Source organism: Lynx rufus, unplaced genomic scaffold, assembly GCF_022079265.1.
Source record: "Lynx rufus isolate CCGP_SWC_20201006 ecotype Redwood Valley unplaced genomic scaffold, mLynRuf1.p SCAF_9, whole genome shotgun sequence".
Lineage (NCBI taxonomy): Eukaryota > Metazoa > Chordata > Mammalia > Carnivora > Felidae > Lynx > Lynx rufus.
The window spans coordinates 21,964,492-21,979,518 of record NW_025814897.1 but is presented as its reverse complement, the minus strand read 5'-3'; the positions used below and the strand labels follow the sequence as shown (position 1 = coordinate 21,979,518).

The 15,027-nt window shown below is 54.4% G+C and overlaps 1 protein-coding gene across 1 annotated transcript; it reads left to right on the top strand.

Annotated features, from left to right (window-relative positions):
- Nucleotides 1-2,067: 2,067 nt before the first annotated feature.
- Nucleotides 2,068-15,026, top strand: ROBO4 (roundabout guidance receptor 4). The gene is made up of 18 exons (XM_047071949.1): nucleotides 2,068-2,137; nucleotides 2,474-2,803; nucleotides 3,058-3,215; nucleotides 3,411-3,531; nucleotides 3,788-3,915; nucleotides 4,015-4,243; nucleotides 4,502-4,614; nucleotides 5,342-5,510; nucleotides 5,655-5,837; nucleotides 5,947-5,989; nucleotides 7,895-8,031; nucleotides 8,149-8,412; nucleotides 11,817-11,924; nucleotides 12,066-12,204; nucleotides 12,343-12,588; nucleotides 12,725-13,083; nucleotides 14,539-14,745; nucleotides 14,881-15,026. The coding sequence occupies exons 1-18, from the start codon at nucleotides 2,068-2,070 to the stop codon at nucleotides 15,024-15,026; spliced, it is 3,150 nt and encodes a 1,049-aa protein (XP_046927905.1).
- Nucleotide 15,027: the final 1 nt, after the last annotated feature.

The window sequence follows — 15,027 nt, the reverse complement described above, 5'->3', positions numbered from 1 at the left end:
AGAACTTGGTTTGGCTCCCTAAGTCCAGTGTATAAGCAGAAGAGACTAAAGAAAGACTACTGATAGCAACGTTCTTGGGAGCAGGCAGTGGGGGGGGGGGGCAGACGGGCTTGGGGGCTCCGTACTTGGGAAAATCCTAAATTGTGGTACATGCAGGAAATCCACCTGTCTCGCCACATCCTTCCTTGTCTGGTCCTTGGATGACTTCAGTGTCCACATGAATACCCCTTTCATCACTCCAGCCTCCCAGACCCTTGACGTCATAACCTCTGCTCCACTCTGCCCGACACACATGTGCTCGTTCCAAGGACATTGTCATTGCCCTTAGCTCCTCCATTTCTGAAATACCAGACTCTGTTCTCTAACCCCAATTCCTATTCTTCCAGCCCTGTCACTACGTTGCTTTCACTCTGTCTATTCTTCACCAGCTGGAAATGCCCAGTTTGTAGAGACCATGGTGTTCTCTTGTTCTGACTGTCTTTATCAGTCTTGGTCTGCATTTGAGGGGAAAGAGAAGGTGGAGTGAAGGAGGCCTAGGGCTGTGGCTGTGGCTGGCACAGAGGTCAGGCTGGGAAGGGGGAGGAAGGGAGGGAGTTAGCTGCATTAGGGGCCCCACAGAGGAGCTGGCCGGGAACAATGGGGAACAAAGGCTGGACACTCTTCCGCTGAGCCTCAGCTCCTGGCCTTGGCCTTCCGGGAACGGCTCCAGGAAATGGCTGAGATTCCAGATTTGGGAGGAAGAGACCTGTAAACAGGAGCTGGGCTCTGAGAGGGGAGAGCAGCCTCTCTCTTGGGGGGGGGGCGGTTAAGCGGCAGGGTGAGCACAGACTTTTCAGGTTCAGAAGCTATGAGGCTTGCCTGCTATAGCCACAAGGTTTCAGGGATGGAAAGACTCAGTAAAGTTCATTTACTCCAACCACGCTTCCAGGGCCTGAAAATTATCCCTGCCGAAGATGCTCGAATAGTTTTGGTGATGGGATGTGCATAAAAATAAATAAATAGCAATATTGGCTAACCTTTACTGATCACTTAGAACGCATCAGACACTGTACTAAGGATTTCATGCAATACCTCATCCCATCCTTGCTCCAGCCCTCGAGGTGGGAACTATTATTATTACTCTTACTTATTTTTAAAATGTTTTTAAGTTTATTTATTTTGAGAGAGACAGAGACGGCGTGAGTCGGGGATGGGCTGAGAGAGAGGGAGACAGAGAATCCCAAGCAGGCTCTGCTCTGCCAGCGCAGAGCCTGATGCGGGGCTTGAACTCAGGAAACCGCAAGATCGTGACCTGAGCTGAAACCAAGAGTCGGACACTTAACCCACTGAGCCACCCAGGTGCCACATTATTACTCCTAGTTTACAGGTAAGGAAACGAGCTTGCAAGGATGAAGGGACTCTCTCAAGGTCTCAGAGAGCTTATTTGATTTGTCTGTGAGCTGAACAGGAACACACTGTGAGCTTCTCCCGGATTGTCCCAGAGCCTCTAAAGGCTTCCCATCTTCTGCCCTACCCACCGCCTATCCTCGGGCAACCGGGCTGTGGGATGACAATATGCTCCTGCTTCCCTCCCCTTGGCTGCCTCAGCCCACTTCTCTCTCCCTTCAGCTTCTTAGTGCCGTGCCCTGAGCCTCCACCTCTGGGCCCCCATTCCACTCTAGCAGGGAGCCACTCGGAGCAGAGGGGTAAGAACGGCCATCAAGGTTTAGACGGAGGCTGAAAGTTAAAGGACAAAGGCTGTGCTTTGGAACTACGTCAGTGTGAGGATGGCCTTTAGGAAATCCCAGACTAGATCACAAGGTAAACTTTAAGGCCGGGGCTGGAGTCAGGGGTGATGGCTAAAGGGTCAAGGGCAGAGAGTTTCTCTCTGCTGGTCTCCTCCCAGTTCTCCAAGGCACCGAGGGCCAGGCAGGAAGCATGGGTTTCCTCAAAGCTGCTTCCCTCCTGGGGCAGAGTCTCGGTCACAAACAACCACCACCACCCCACCCCGCCCCTCCTTCCCTCCGCTGTGAGCTCAGAGCTGCAGGACAAAGTGCCTGGGACCAGGAGAGAGGCCTGAGAGCAGCCATGGGCTCTGGAGGATCAGGCCTCCTCAGGGCCCCGTGGCCCCTGCCTCTCCTGCTTCTGCTTGTCACCGGTGAGTGTGGCCCTCCCCTCTCCTAGCCCCTGTTCCCTTGATCCAAGGCCTGGACAAGGGGAGAAGAGGTCCCCCTTGCTCCCTTGCTTCCCTTTTTTCATGGGGGTACCAGAGATGATGATGATGATGATGATGATGGTGTATATGTGAGACAGAGACAGACAGACAGATTGAGAGCTCTGCAGATCCTTGCCTGGATGCCCTGCATACCAGCTCTCTCCCCTCCCAGATTGTTAATGGAAGTTATCTTCAGGCAAGAGAGGGCAGAAGACATGTTCAGGGATTTGGGGGCCCTGTTGGTAGTCGGACTGGGCTCCGCCCCCCTTTCCCTTCCAGGAGGTATGGCTCAGGACTCCCCACCCCAGATCCTAGTCCATCCCCAGGACCAGCTGCTCCAGGGCCCCGGCCCCGCCAAGATGAGCTGCCGAGCCTCGGGCCAGCCGCCTCCCACCATCCGCTGGCTGCTGAACGGGCAGCCCCTGAGCGTGGTGCCCCCAGACATACACGACCTCCTACCAGACGGAACGCTCCTACTGCTGCGGCCCCCTGCCCGGGGACGTGCCCACGATGACCAGGCCCTATCAACAGACCTGGGTGTCTATGCATGCGAGGCCAGCAACCGGCTGGGCACAGCGGTCAGCCGAGGCGCTCGGCTGTCTGTGGCGGGTAAGGCCTGGGAGGGGAGGCCCGGGGCGGGGTGCACCTGAGGCCAGATGCCTGAGGTGAGGACATATAGGGGGATATCTACGAGGGAAGGCCTGGGCTGGGTGAACGGAGGAGGGTGGGGCTCTGAAGAGTAAGCACAAGGCGGCGAAATGGTGGATAGACCAGAATGGGGCCAGTGTGGTAGGAGACACCAAGGCAGGACCTCTGCGGAGCACTGGACATTCCTCCCTGCTGACCCTCCATCATTCCTGCAGTCCTTCGGGAGGCTTTCCAGACCCAGCCTCAGGATACAGTGGCCACTGTGGGCAAGCAGGTGGTTCTGGAGTGCGGGCCGCCCTGGGGCCACCCGGAGCCCACAGTCTCGTGGTGGAAGGATGGAAAACCACTGGCCCTACAGCCAGGGCGGCACGTGGTGAGTGAGCCCCCCTTCCCCATACTTTCTCTGGTCCTGAGCATAACTGGGCACACCCTGAGGGAGTCACCTGCCCTCCAGCCCCCGCGTCCCCTGCAGAATTTGAGGAAGGGAAGACAATGAAGCCTGAAGCTTCCCTCCCCAGTCTGAGCCCCTCCCACATGAGACACTTCACAAAGCGCCTGGCCCTGACAGGTCTCCAGGGGGTCGCTGCAGATGGCAAGAGCAGAGAAGAGCGACACAGGCACCTATATGTGTGTGGCCACCAACAGCGCAGGACGACGGGAGAGCCGGGCAGCCAGGGTGTCTGTCCAGGGTAAGTCGAGGGTGGTCAGCTAAAGTTAGGGCCTGGTTCTGGCTGGGGTCAGCGTACGTGGGGGTCAACCTGGGATCAGGATCAGAGTGACATGGGCCCCATCGAGAGGGATGTTCCCCAATCCTGGAGTAGAAATAGGAGTGCTCTAGACTGGGAAATCTAGGAGTTGTGGTTTCTCCAAGTCTGGGGGATGTTTCACCCCTCAGTCCCATCACTCTGGCCTACGGCCCCCAGCCCAGCCCTATGCTCTCCACAGAGCCCCAGAACTACAAGGAACCTCTGGAGTTGCTGGCTGTGCATATTCAGCTGGAAAATGTGACCCTGCTGAACCCAGACCCCGAAAAGAGCCCCAAGCCCGGGCCTGCTGTGTGGCTCAGCTGGAAGGTGAGGCCCAGGCCCTAGGGATGGGTGCCAGTCCGAGCTCAAGAAAGAGCCGGCCGTCAACTCCTTGACCTCCTATCCTTCCTCTGGACTCTTTCCCAGGTGAGCGGCCCTGCTGCACCTGCTCAGTCGTACACAGCCCTGTTCAGGGTCCAGACGGCCCCAGGAGGCCCGGGAGCTCCCTGGGCAGAGGCCCTGCTGGCCGGCTGGCAGAGCGCGGAGCTTGGGGGCCTCCTCTGGGGCAAAGACTACGAGTTCAAAGTGAGACCGTTCTCCGGCCGGGCTCAAGGCCCTGACAGCAACGTGCTGCTCCTGAGGCTGCCTGAACAAGGTCAGAGACAGATGTCTAAAGGACCCAACAGTATACTCTCTGACGCCTTCTTGTCTGCGGGTCCCTGGACTGTCCCACTCCAGTTTGGAGGGACGGTAGGCCTTACTCCTGGACTCCCTTCTGCCATGGCCAGGCAAGCAGAGCTGCAGGAATCTCCTATTCTTACCAGTGTGGTCTCTGACCGTGTCCCCATCCCAGATCTTTTTCCTAGAGTCCCCTCCTTCAGCATCCCTTACAGCCTCTCTTCCTCCCCTCCAGTGCCCAATGCCCCTCCCGGGGAGGTGACCTTAAAACCTGGCAACGGCAGTGTCCTTGTAAGCTGGGTCCCACCACCTGCTGAAAACCACAATGGCATCATCCGTGGCTACCAGGTACCCCACCACCACCACCTGCCTAGTGGTGCCAGGACATCCTCTTGCCTGGCATCCTGCATACCCTTGTTCTGGGCACTAGGAAGCAGCACCTGTGCAGAGAAGCAAGGAAAACTTGCTGTCGCTGAGCAAGGGGTCTGCCCGACACTGTCAGGCACTTTCCTACGTGATCTCATTTCATCTCAGAGTCCGTCCTGGGTTATTATCCCTAATTTATGGACATGGAGAGTGAGGCCAAGGCCACAGGTGCAGGAAACAGAGCAGGAATCAAACCAGGCTGTGTCTGACTGTCAACTTCTAAGCCAGTGGGATCAGAATGTGGCTCTTGGGCCAGCAACACCAGCATCGCCTGACAACTTGTTAGAAATGCAAATCCTTGGGTCCTTCCCAGGCTGATGAATCAGAAACTCAGGGACGGACCTAGCAACCTGGATTGGTAACAAATCCTCCCAGTGACTGGAAAGCACAGTGAAATTGGAGAACCATGGTCTAACGCCTATTTTAGCAGATTGTTTTTTGTCCCCCCTGCTGTCAGCCTAGAGAGAAGGCTCTCTCACTCTGTAGGGAGAAGGGAATAGGAAGTGTGGCTACATCGGGTGGGGGAGTGCTCCCAGGGGAACAGCGGGGCAGGATGACCACATGGCCAGTGGTGGAGGACTCGGCCGCTGGGATGGCGCGGGGGTTGGTTGCGGGGGGTGGTGAGTGCCCGTTTCCCCTTGTGCCTCAGGTCTGGAGCCTGGGCAACACTTCGTTGCCCCCAGCCAACTGGACTGTGGCGGGCGAGCAGACCCAGCTGGAGATGGCCACCCAGTTGCCAGGTTCCTACTGCGTACAAGTGGCTGCGGTCACGGGCGCTGGGGCTGGGCCCCCCAGTAGCCCTGTCTGCCTCCTCTTAGGTGAGGGCAGTGCCCACCCGTACCCCGCGAGCCCCCATCCCCACCTTCCTCTCGCCCTGTTCCCGCCTCACACGTCCAGCTCATTGTCTGCATGACCCTCATAGCCCCACCCGCCCCTCCCACTGAGCTCAAATTCCCACATAGAGCGGACCATGGAGCGAGCCACTCAAGAACTCAGCGATGGTCCCTGGACCCTGGAGCAGCTGAGGGCCGCCCTAAGGCGGCCAGAAGTGATTGCTAGCGGGGGTGTCGTGCTCTGGCTGCTGCTGCTGGGCACTGCCGTGTGTGTCCACCGCCGGCGCAGAGCTGGGGTGCACCTGGGCCCGGGTAAGAGGATGGACCCCGGGTGGCCCAGGCCGCACAATGCAGGGGCTTAGATCTCTGGCCAGGTGTTAGGCCCTCTGGATTTAGCTCTCTTCCTTTTGCTCTCTCCCAGGTCTGTACAGATACACCAGTGAGGACGCCATCCTAAAACACAGGTGAGAGATGAAATGCGGGGGGGCTTGAGGTGAGGGGGCAGGTAGAGGGGCCAAGGGGCCATGGAGCTGGGACAGAGAGTTGGATGGAATGCTGTCTCCCCTACTGCCAGGCAGTTCGGGACCCTACTACCCAAATCTCTCCTGAACTCCAAGTGAGAATTAATTTCTCTTTCATTAGTGTTCCTACCACACCGCTTGACAGTTGAGTAAACGGAGACGCGGAGACGCCAGACTTAAGTGACTTTGCCTGAGGCTACACTGCTAGTAGCTGGCCTTCTGAATTCCCAATCTAGGACTCTTGTCACCCACCTTTCACTAATCCTCACTACACTCTCCTGCTGACCCATTCTGCTAGGTGGGGAATAACTAGCACGGGACGACCAGCCTAATTTCTCATTTTCTCTGTAGACCCCGGGTCTGCCTAGCAGCACCTTTGCATTCAGGAAAATCACCCAAATAGGGAGTGATCTTCACAATAATCACCCACAGTTCCAGCAGAGGGCGCTCTGCCCCTATGTTCTCAACTCTCACGCCTCGTTCTCAGTAGCAGGGTCAGCCTGCAGGTACACCTGCTCCAAGTGTCTTTGGCTGCCAAAGCAAGTCTGTGGTTATGAGACAGGGTGCCAAGAAAGAAAAGGTACTTTTTTGTCCTATTGGCTGAGTTTCACACTAAATAACCATTTCATCTCTCTGCTCTTTTATCTCGTTGGATTTCCTCTGAAGGGCTTCACGTTCCAAGTCTGCATCTTTCAACAGAAGTTTATCAAGTACCTACAATGTGCCAGACACGTCCAGCCCTTGGGTTACCATTTTGCAAGGTTCCGAGTGGGCTGGGGCCATATATTCCTGCGTTATTCTGTGCTCACTGGCCTTTCTCTTCCAGCTACCTCCTGGCCTTTGTTCTGTCCCCGAACCTTCTCTGGCTCCCCTGGAACTTTATCCCTTGTCTCTGAAGGGGATTCCACTCTGATTCTCTTGTTCATCCATCTCTTTAGCACAGGCTCCGTCCACCGGACAGCCATGCCAGCATATGCATGCAATCGAGAGCTAGATGTGCGGAAACATGTATAAGACACGTGGAAGAGGTGGGGTGGGGGAAAATTCCACTTTTACCCTGATGGTACGAAGGGGAAAGGCAAAAGAGCAGCGGGAAGAACTAGCCTGCTATGTTCATAGGGAAAGATAAGCTGTCTGGTCTGGCTAGGATGTAGGTTGCAAGATGTATCGGAGTAAAGGATAAGGTCAGGGAGCTGAAGGCCAGACCAACAAGGGTGCTGCTCGCCCTGCTAGGCAGCTGGTTAATGGGGAGCCACTGACGGTTCTAGGCAGACAAGTGCTTTGGTATGATCTCTGTTCTTGAAAGATTGCTCAGGCAGCCAGCAGGACGCCCGGTTCAAAGGGAACCAGACTGGAGGTAGAGAAGGCAAATTCCACGTAGCAAACTCTTGCTCTGCCAGCTGAGTGATCTCACATTTCCTCATTTCAACTCAAAACATCAGCCTTATATGGCAGCCCTTTTACAGATAAAGAACCAGGGCTTAGAGAGGCTAATAGACTTCTTTGCCCGGAGTCGCACACATAGGCTGTAGCAGATGGGGATTTTCACACTGGCTTTGTCTGTCCCCGGATCTGTGTTCCCTTTGTTTCAACACATAGCTGTCTCTCTTTAATGCCTCCTCATTCTGGGCCACTTGGACTTCCCCGGTCCCAGAATAAGAAAGGACCACTGAGTTTTGGGATGCCAGGTCAGAGATCCTAAGGAGTCTGTAAAGGCCTGGAAAGCAGCAAGAATAAAGCTGCTGCCACCCTCTACTCAACCCCTTCTGCTACCCTCTGAACTGGAGGTCTTGTCCAATGATGCTCTCGCTTCACCCCATTTCTTCTGTCCCCCCCCCATTGTCCCAGGATGGATCACAGTGACTCCCCTTGGCTGGCAGACACTTGGCGCTCTACCTCTGGCTCTCGGGACCTGAGCAGCAGCAGCAGCCTCAGCAGCAGGCTGGGAGTGGACCCCCGGGACCCACTAGACTGTCGTCGCTCCTGTGAGCATGCCCAGTGGGGCCAGGGCTCTGCAGTGGAGCAGGGATCCCAGGGCTGGAGATGGGCGTTGTGGGGGTGGGAGGCACTCACCGTAATTCTTCCTGTCATTTTTACCACAGTGATCTCCTGGGATCCCCGAAGCCCTGGTGTGCCCCTGCTTCCCGACACCAGCACTTTTTATGGCTCCCTCATCGCTGAGCTGCCTTCCAGCCCCCCAGCCCGGCCAAGCCCCCGGACCCCAGCTGTCAGGCGCCTCCCGCCCCAGCTGGCCCGGCTCTCCAGCCCCTGGCCCAGTCCAGACAGCCTCTGCAGCCACAGGGGACTCTCTTCTCCCCGCTTGCCTCTGGCCCCTGTGGAGGCTTGGAAGGCCAAAAAGAAGCAGGGTAAGGATGGGGAGCATAGACACAGCCCGAAGCGGGTGGCAGGAGGACCAGGAGTGGGAACGTGGTGGGACCGGGGCCTGGAGACCTCGAAGCCAGATGTGGGCTGTATCCCACCCACGGCTTCCAGTTCCCTGCCCTGGTGGACACCAGGTCTCTCCGCTATCACCAAGGCACTCAGCGAGGGGTGTGCTGGCCTCCGCTTTTCTTTACATGGTTGTCTGCTTCCACTCGGCCCGTACCAGCAGTGGGCCCTCCTTCTGCATGCAATTGAATTTGGCAAACATTTCGTAAGCACCACTGTAAGCCAGATGTGGGGACACAAGAGACAGTTCTTGCCATCTAAGGGCTCAGAGTATGGTGACAGTGCCTGACCAGCACATAAGGAACTCTAGAACCTGGCGGTGTGCGACCGGTGCTAGCTTGAAGCCTCATCTCCATGGACACTGTGCACGGGCCTCTCCAGGCACTGACTCCCCACTCAATTCCCAGAGAAGATTAATTCCCTTCTGCCCAGATTCCTCTCCTGAATTCCAGCTACTTGCTTCGCCTTTCCAGAGAGAAATAATTACAGTCTCTGTTTCTTTTCGAACTACTATACATTAGGTGCTTTATTTGTTTCATTTAATCCCCCCAACCTATTGGCTAGATATTATTTCTCTAATGTTGCAGGTGGGGAAAGAGGATCAGAAATGAGTCACTTGTTCAAAATCCCACAAGTCAGTAAGCTGCCGAACTCAGATTCGAAGCCAAAAAGGTCTGCTTCCTAAGGCCACCCTCTGAGAGCTCCCTTAGAAGATTCGATTCTATCACTATTTTCTCTTGTTTCTGAACGTGGGTCTGAGCCCCACCTGCTGTCTTCACAAGCCTTCTGTGCTGCTTAGTAAGACTTACGAATGTCCTACAGCCAATTCTTTTTTTCCCCCCAGTGGATATAATCCAAATTTCACAGAGACAAAGATGGATACAGAGTAATTAAGAGCTTGTCCAATATCCAGAACTTTATGACTCTAAATATTAGCAAAGCTGGCATTCTTTCCAGCTTCGCCTCAGATGTATTGCATTAGGAATCCTCAGTGGGCACAAAATAGCAGCTAAAAAGGGGTTGAACCAGTCCCATTTAAAACCCAGCCTTCCCACGGAGAACGGCACTAACCCGGATTTAATGTAGAGCTCATCTTCGACTGTTAATACTGCTGGGAAAAAAATGAGAAATTTTCTACAGCCAATTCTTCAGAAAGGTTCCAATTCCAAGATGAGACTTAGGTCCTCACTTCACCCTGTGTCTCTTCACCCCAGCCCCGCTGGTTGACCACAGTAAGGCCCCTGGGCTGGTGTACACTTAATGGCCCACCTCTGGCTCCTGGGACCTCAGCCACAGCAAGTTCGTGCTATGGTCTGGTCAGAGCCATGGAGTTTGACTCTGCTGCTGTAAGTCCAAAAGACTGAGGATTCTTTGTCATCTAACACTGGCAAGCTCTCTCAGTGCCCCCTGCTCCCTTGACCTGTTTATTCTTTTTTCTTATTATTTGCCTTTAGGTGGGTTTTTTTCTCCACCGCTGATATGCTCAGAACTGTACTCTCCCGTGTTTCATCCATTATAGAAGGATGTTAGTTTCACTCTTCCAGATACGCCCACTGAATATCCTAATTAATTCATTAATTAATTAGTACAAATATTAATTGCCATTCAGGTGTGCCCAGTGAGATTTGACCTAACCTTCATAACATTTTTATGGTGTAGTTTGCTCAAATAACAGTGAAACTAAGATCCAAGTAATTACAAGCAGGGTGGAAGGAGGCTTTTTGTTATGAGAATCCTTTAGAGGAAATGAATGGGTTGGGACAAATGTGGCCTTTTCTAGGACTGGCCTTTCCTCTTCCTCTTCCACACAAACCAACCAACCGACATGGGTCCCATTTCTGAGCTTACTCAGGAAGCCAGGCACCAGACGAGACAAAGCTGTTGAGAGCAGAGTTGGAGCACCTGAAGTTGGCCTCCAGAACTCCCTAGATCATACAACAACTAAAGGAAATTTAAAAAACAAAGCAGCCTAGGTACAAAAGGAAATTTTGATGGAGGAAGTCTAGCCATTGTGTGGGTTTTCATCCCAGAGGCTCAGAAGGTCTGGCCACCGTATAGGGATTCCCAGGGGCCAGATAGTCTCAGGGAATGCCGTAGCCTTGATCTCCTCCCTGCTCTGAACCTGCCCATGGTGGCATCCAAATCTTTGAGGACAGCTGTGCCTTGAGGATCCTGCCTGGTCGCTGGTTTACCAAGGAAGGAACCCCCTTCCTAACTGAGCTTCTGATCATGTGGCACTAATGTGAAGACTGGTTCCTTTTTGCCTTTACTTGATAGTTTCCTGGTTCCTGGTCTTGAGGAAATCTCTTCCATCACCCTTCTGGTTCCCTTTTGGCTTAAACTGAGATCCATTTGGGGTTTGGCCTGACCAAGAAGCATGCTCTAGGGTCACTGCACCCAGCTAGGTCTGTTTCTTCAGTTACCTCAGCTTCTCCACTATCAGAGTTCACTGAGAGCCCTGTCTCTTAAGTGGCCATGTGAGCCAGATGGTAGCCGCAATCTTGTGATTCTTCTCACCTTGTGTTTACATCTACCTCTCTCATATTATCCATTTCTTTGTTCATTCATTCAACAAATATCACCGAATATCTATTGGTAGGGCACCGTCTCCCTGGGTGAGACCAACACTCTTCCTATTCTAGAGGTCCTCTCCTCCTCAGCTGACTCCTGTCCCACTCGGCATGGTGTGGGGTTGTCTTACCTACTCAGCTCAACTTGACAGTCCAACCCTTCTTCCCAAGTGGGAAAAACACTCGGGTTTTCGGGCAAGGTTACCCACAACCATGTGAGATATTTGTAATGTGAGAAATGGAAATTAACAGATTCTCTTCAAGAAAAGAAGGGGTATTTGTCTTCACAGAGCCAAAATTCATGAGAAGAGTAGCAAGGTAGGGGGATAGAGATCAGGAAGATTGGGATGTATACATGAGGAAAAGAAAGTTGTCCAAGTATCTTTCAGGCACCAGGAACTTTCCAATCTGTTTTTAGAAATAAATTAAAATTGGCAAAACTATGGTTTCACTGGATGTTCCCAAATGAAGCGGGAGCCCAGAAAATTTAGTGGATTTGCCTGAGGTCACACAGCAACTATGTAACTGCGCTGGGCTGTGAGCGCAGGTCTTTTGACTCCAAGTCTCGTGCTACCTTCCTGCATGGGGGAAGGGGGGCGGGGCAGAGGACGCAGGGAGGTTCTTCCCTCTTGTCTCTGAATTCAGGGACCCTAATGCCTGACTGAATGACAAGGCTGAACATAGAGCCTGTGGTTGGGGTCTGAAAGGCCCACCCTGGCTTGCCCCCCACCCACTGACTCTCGCCTTTGCAGAGCTGCACCAAGCCAACAGCTCCCCGCCCCTCCGGGCCAGCCACCCTATGGAGTTCTGGGCCTGGGAGTTGGGGAGTAAAGGCTCCAAGAACCTTTCCCAAAGTCCAGGTAAGAGGAGGCCCTGAGAGGAAAGTGAGGAGGTGAGGCAGGGTGTAGGGGTGGGAGTGGGAACAGGAAGCTGGGGGACAGGGTTGGGGCTGGGGCTCATGGGGGCCCTGCCATTCTCACCCCTAGGCTATTGTTCTCCAGGAGCCGTGCCCCAAGCTCTGGTTGCCTGGAGGGCCCTGGGACCGCAGCTCCTCCGATCCTCCAATGAGCTGGTTTCGCGCCCTCTCCCCCCAGCACCCCTCGCTTCTCGAGGAGCCTCCACTCAGAGTCAGCAGACCCAGTAAGAGGGCATGGGGTCAGGAAGCAGGGGTGGGGGACTGGGGTGTGAGGGGTCTTTGCTGTGCTTGAACAGGGGCTGGGGGAGGGGTGGACAGGGGCTGCAGTAATGACCCTGTCGTCACTCTCTTACCCCCATCAGGCCCTCGGTGGAGCCCCAAGCTCCCTCCTCCCTCCCACAGCCAGCCGCCCCCCTCCCCATCCCTGTCCCCTCCAGTCCCCCCAGTCCCTCCAGCCCCCAGGCCTCTTCCCTCTCTGGCCCCAGTCCACCTTCCAGTCGTCTGTCCAGCTCCTCGCTGTCATCCCTGGGGGAGGATCAGGACAGTGTACTGACTCCTGAGGAGGTGGCCCTGTGCCTGGAGCTCAGTGACGGTGAGGAGACCCCCAGGTGAGTTGTCTGAGGGATGACCAAAGGACTGCAGATACGCACACAACAGGGGTATGCTTATCTCAACTGGAATGTCTCTGCTGTGCCAGTAGACCCACCTCAACCATAGCACTGTGTCCCATTTTGTCTTTTCTAGGAATAGTGTCTCTCCTATGCCAAGGGCTCCTTCACCCCCTGTCACCTACGGCTACATCAGCATCCCGACAGCCTCAGAGCTGGCGGACGTGGGCAGGGCCGGAGGAGGGGTGGGGTCCGAAGTGAGGGGCTTGCTGTGCCCACCCCGGCCCTGCCCCACCCCCACCCCCAGCGAGGGCTCCTTGGCCAACGGCTGGGGCTCAGCCTCCGAGGACAACGCCCCCAGCGCCAGAGCCAGCCTTGTCAGCTCCTCTGACGGCTCCTTCCTTGCGGACGCCCACTTTGCCCGGGCCCTGGCAATGGCTGTGGACAGCTTTGGCTTTGGTCTGGAGCCCAGGGAGGCCGACTGCGTCTTCATGGGTATGTGAGACCACCCTGCCTTTCTCCTCACCCCACCCCTTGGAATGAACTCAGATCCCATAAGAACCCCTCCCTCCTTTTCCCCAACCAAGAGGCAGGCTTCCTAATCATTGTCTTTGTTTTTTTTTTTTTTTTTTTTTTTTTAAGTTTGTTTCTTTATTTTGAGAGAGAGAGAGCCCTCGTGAGCAGGGGGAGGGGCAGAGAGAAAGGGAGAGAAAGAAGTCCAAGCAGGCTCAGTGCTGTCAGCACAGAGCCTGATGTGGGGCTCGATCTAACGACCGTGAGACCATGACTTGAGCCGAAATTAAGAGGTGGACGCTAAACCGACTGAGCCACCCAGGCGCCCCCCAATCATTGTCTTTGTGGTTATCCTTAAAACAGCCAGCTTTTTATTTTATTACTATGCCCCAGGCCCTGTGATAAGTGCTTTATATACATTCAATATTAAAACTCTATGAAAAATATTCTTTATCTTTCTCTTCCAAAGGAGGGAACTGTAAGTCAAACAGGTTTTTTAACCTGCCCAAGGTTTCCCACAAGAACAAGGACAAAATGTTCAAGTCTAAAGCCCAGAGGCAGCCAGTTGTATTGCCCTCCCCCCAGGTCCCTCGTCTTACCCAGACACCGATCACCAGGAAAGATTGCTCCCCACCTCTTCTATTTACTATTTACTCCAACCCCCTGTTCCAGATTCTCCTCATGATGGGAACTTCTGTTTTCTCTCTTATTTCCCACTGTGCTTGCAAGCCCTCCTCTTGTCCTGTCTGTGGCTGGGGTAAAGAGAAGATGGGCTCACTCCTTCACATGTCTACCAGAGTGGGACCATTATCTCCAAGGCAACAGAAGGTAGCTCAGGGCTCCCCGTGCCCCTTCCTCATACACTCTGTCAGATCCCCTATCGCCATCTTATGAACCCCAATAAAAACAACCAGGCTTGTAGTAAACAGGAAAGCAAGGATTATCCAGGGTAGAAGCTCCCACAACAGAGGGAGAAGAAAGGTGCCCGGGGAGAGGAAGGGTGAAGGGAAAGAGTATGGATAGAGGGCCAGAGCTGGGGGGCACCTGGGTGGTTCAGTCAGTTAAGTGTCTGACTCTTGGTTTTGGCTCTGGTCGTGATCTCATGGTTTCCACACCAACAGTGTGGAGCCTTCTTGGGATTCTGTCTCCCTCTCCCTCTGCCCCTCCCCCCACTCACACTGCCTGTCTCTCTCAAAATAAATAAATAAAAAAATAAAAAGAAGGCCAGAAGTGGGCTAGGAGGAAACAGTTCAAGCTATTTTCCCTAAGAAACCAATGGACTCATTCCAGTGGCCCCCAGAATTGATGGGCCGAGTTGGGGCTAGGTTATCTTCTGGGTTGGATGTATGCCTTAAGCAGGTCCTAAGTGTTCTGCCCTAAACTGGTCCCTCAGAGTGAAGGCCAACCCTCCACAAACAAATCTACCCTCCCTGACAGATGCCTCCTCACCTCCCTCCCCGCGGGATGACCTCTTCCTGACCTCCACCCTCTCCCTGCCCCTGTGGGAGTGGAGGTCAGACTGGTTGGAGGACATGGAGAACAACCACAGCCAGCGGCTGGGAAGGGGGCTGCCTCCCTGGCCCCCCGACTCTCGGATCTCTTCCGGAAGAAGTCAGCTCAGCCGTCCTGAGCCCAAGGCCGGCAGTAAGTGCCTGTCTGCCATACTCTTGATGGAGGGATTCTGGGGAGGAGCCAAGAGGGAACCCCTGGGGTTGGAGAGGTGAGATTAAGGAGGGTAACTCCATTCTCCTTCAACTTCCCTGCAGGCTCCTCATGAAGTGTACCTGAGACAGGAGACGGCCAAGAGGAGAATCAAAACCACCCCGCTGAGGAGTGTCAGTCTTGGCCTGTATTCTCTGCAGCTGGGGGACCACCTTGCCTCGCCACCAGGACAGTTCTCCTTCCGGGATTGTGAGAACAAATGAA

Coding starts and splice junctions, on each gene's coding strand:
- ROBO4 (XM_047071949.1), top strand. CDS start 2,068: ATGGGCTCTGGAGGATCAGGCCTCCTCAGGGCCCCGTGGCCCCTGCCT. Junction 3,532..3,787: donor AGCCAGGGTGTCTGTCCAGG/GTAAGTCGAGGG, acceptor TGCTCTCCACAG/AGCCCCAGAACTACAAGGAA. Junction 5,511..5,654: donor CCCTGTCTGCCTCCTCTTAG/GTGAGGGCAGTG, acceptor ATTCCCACATAG/AGCGGACCATGGAGCGAGCC.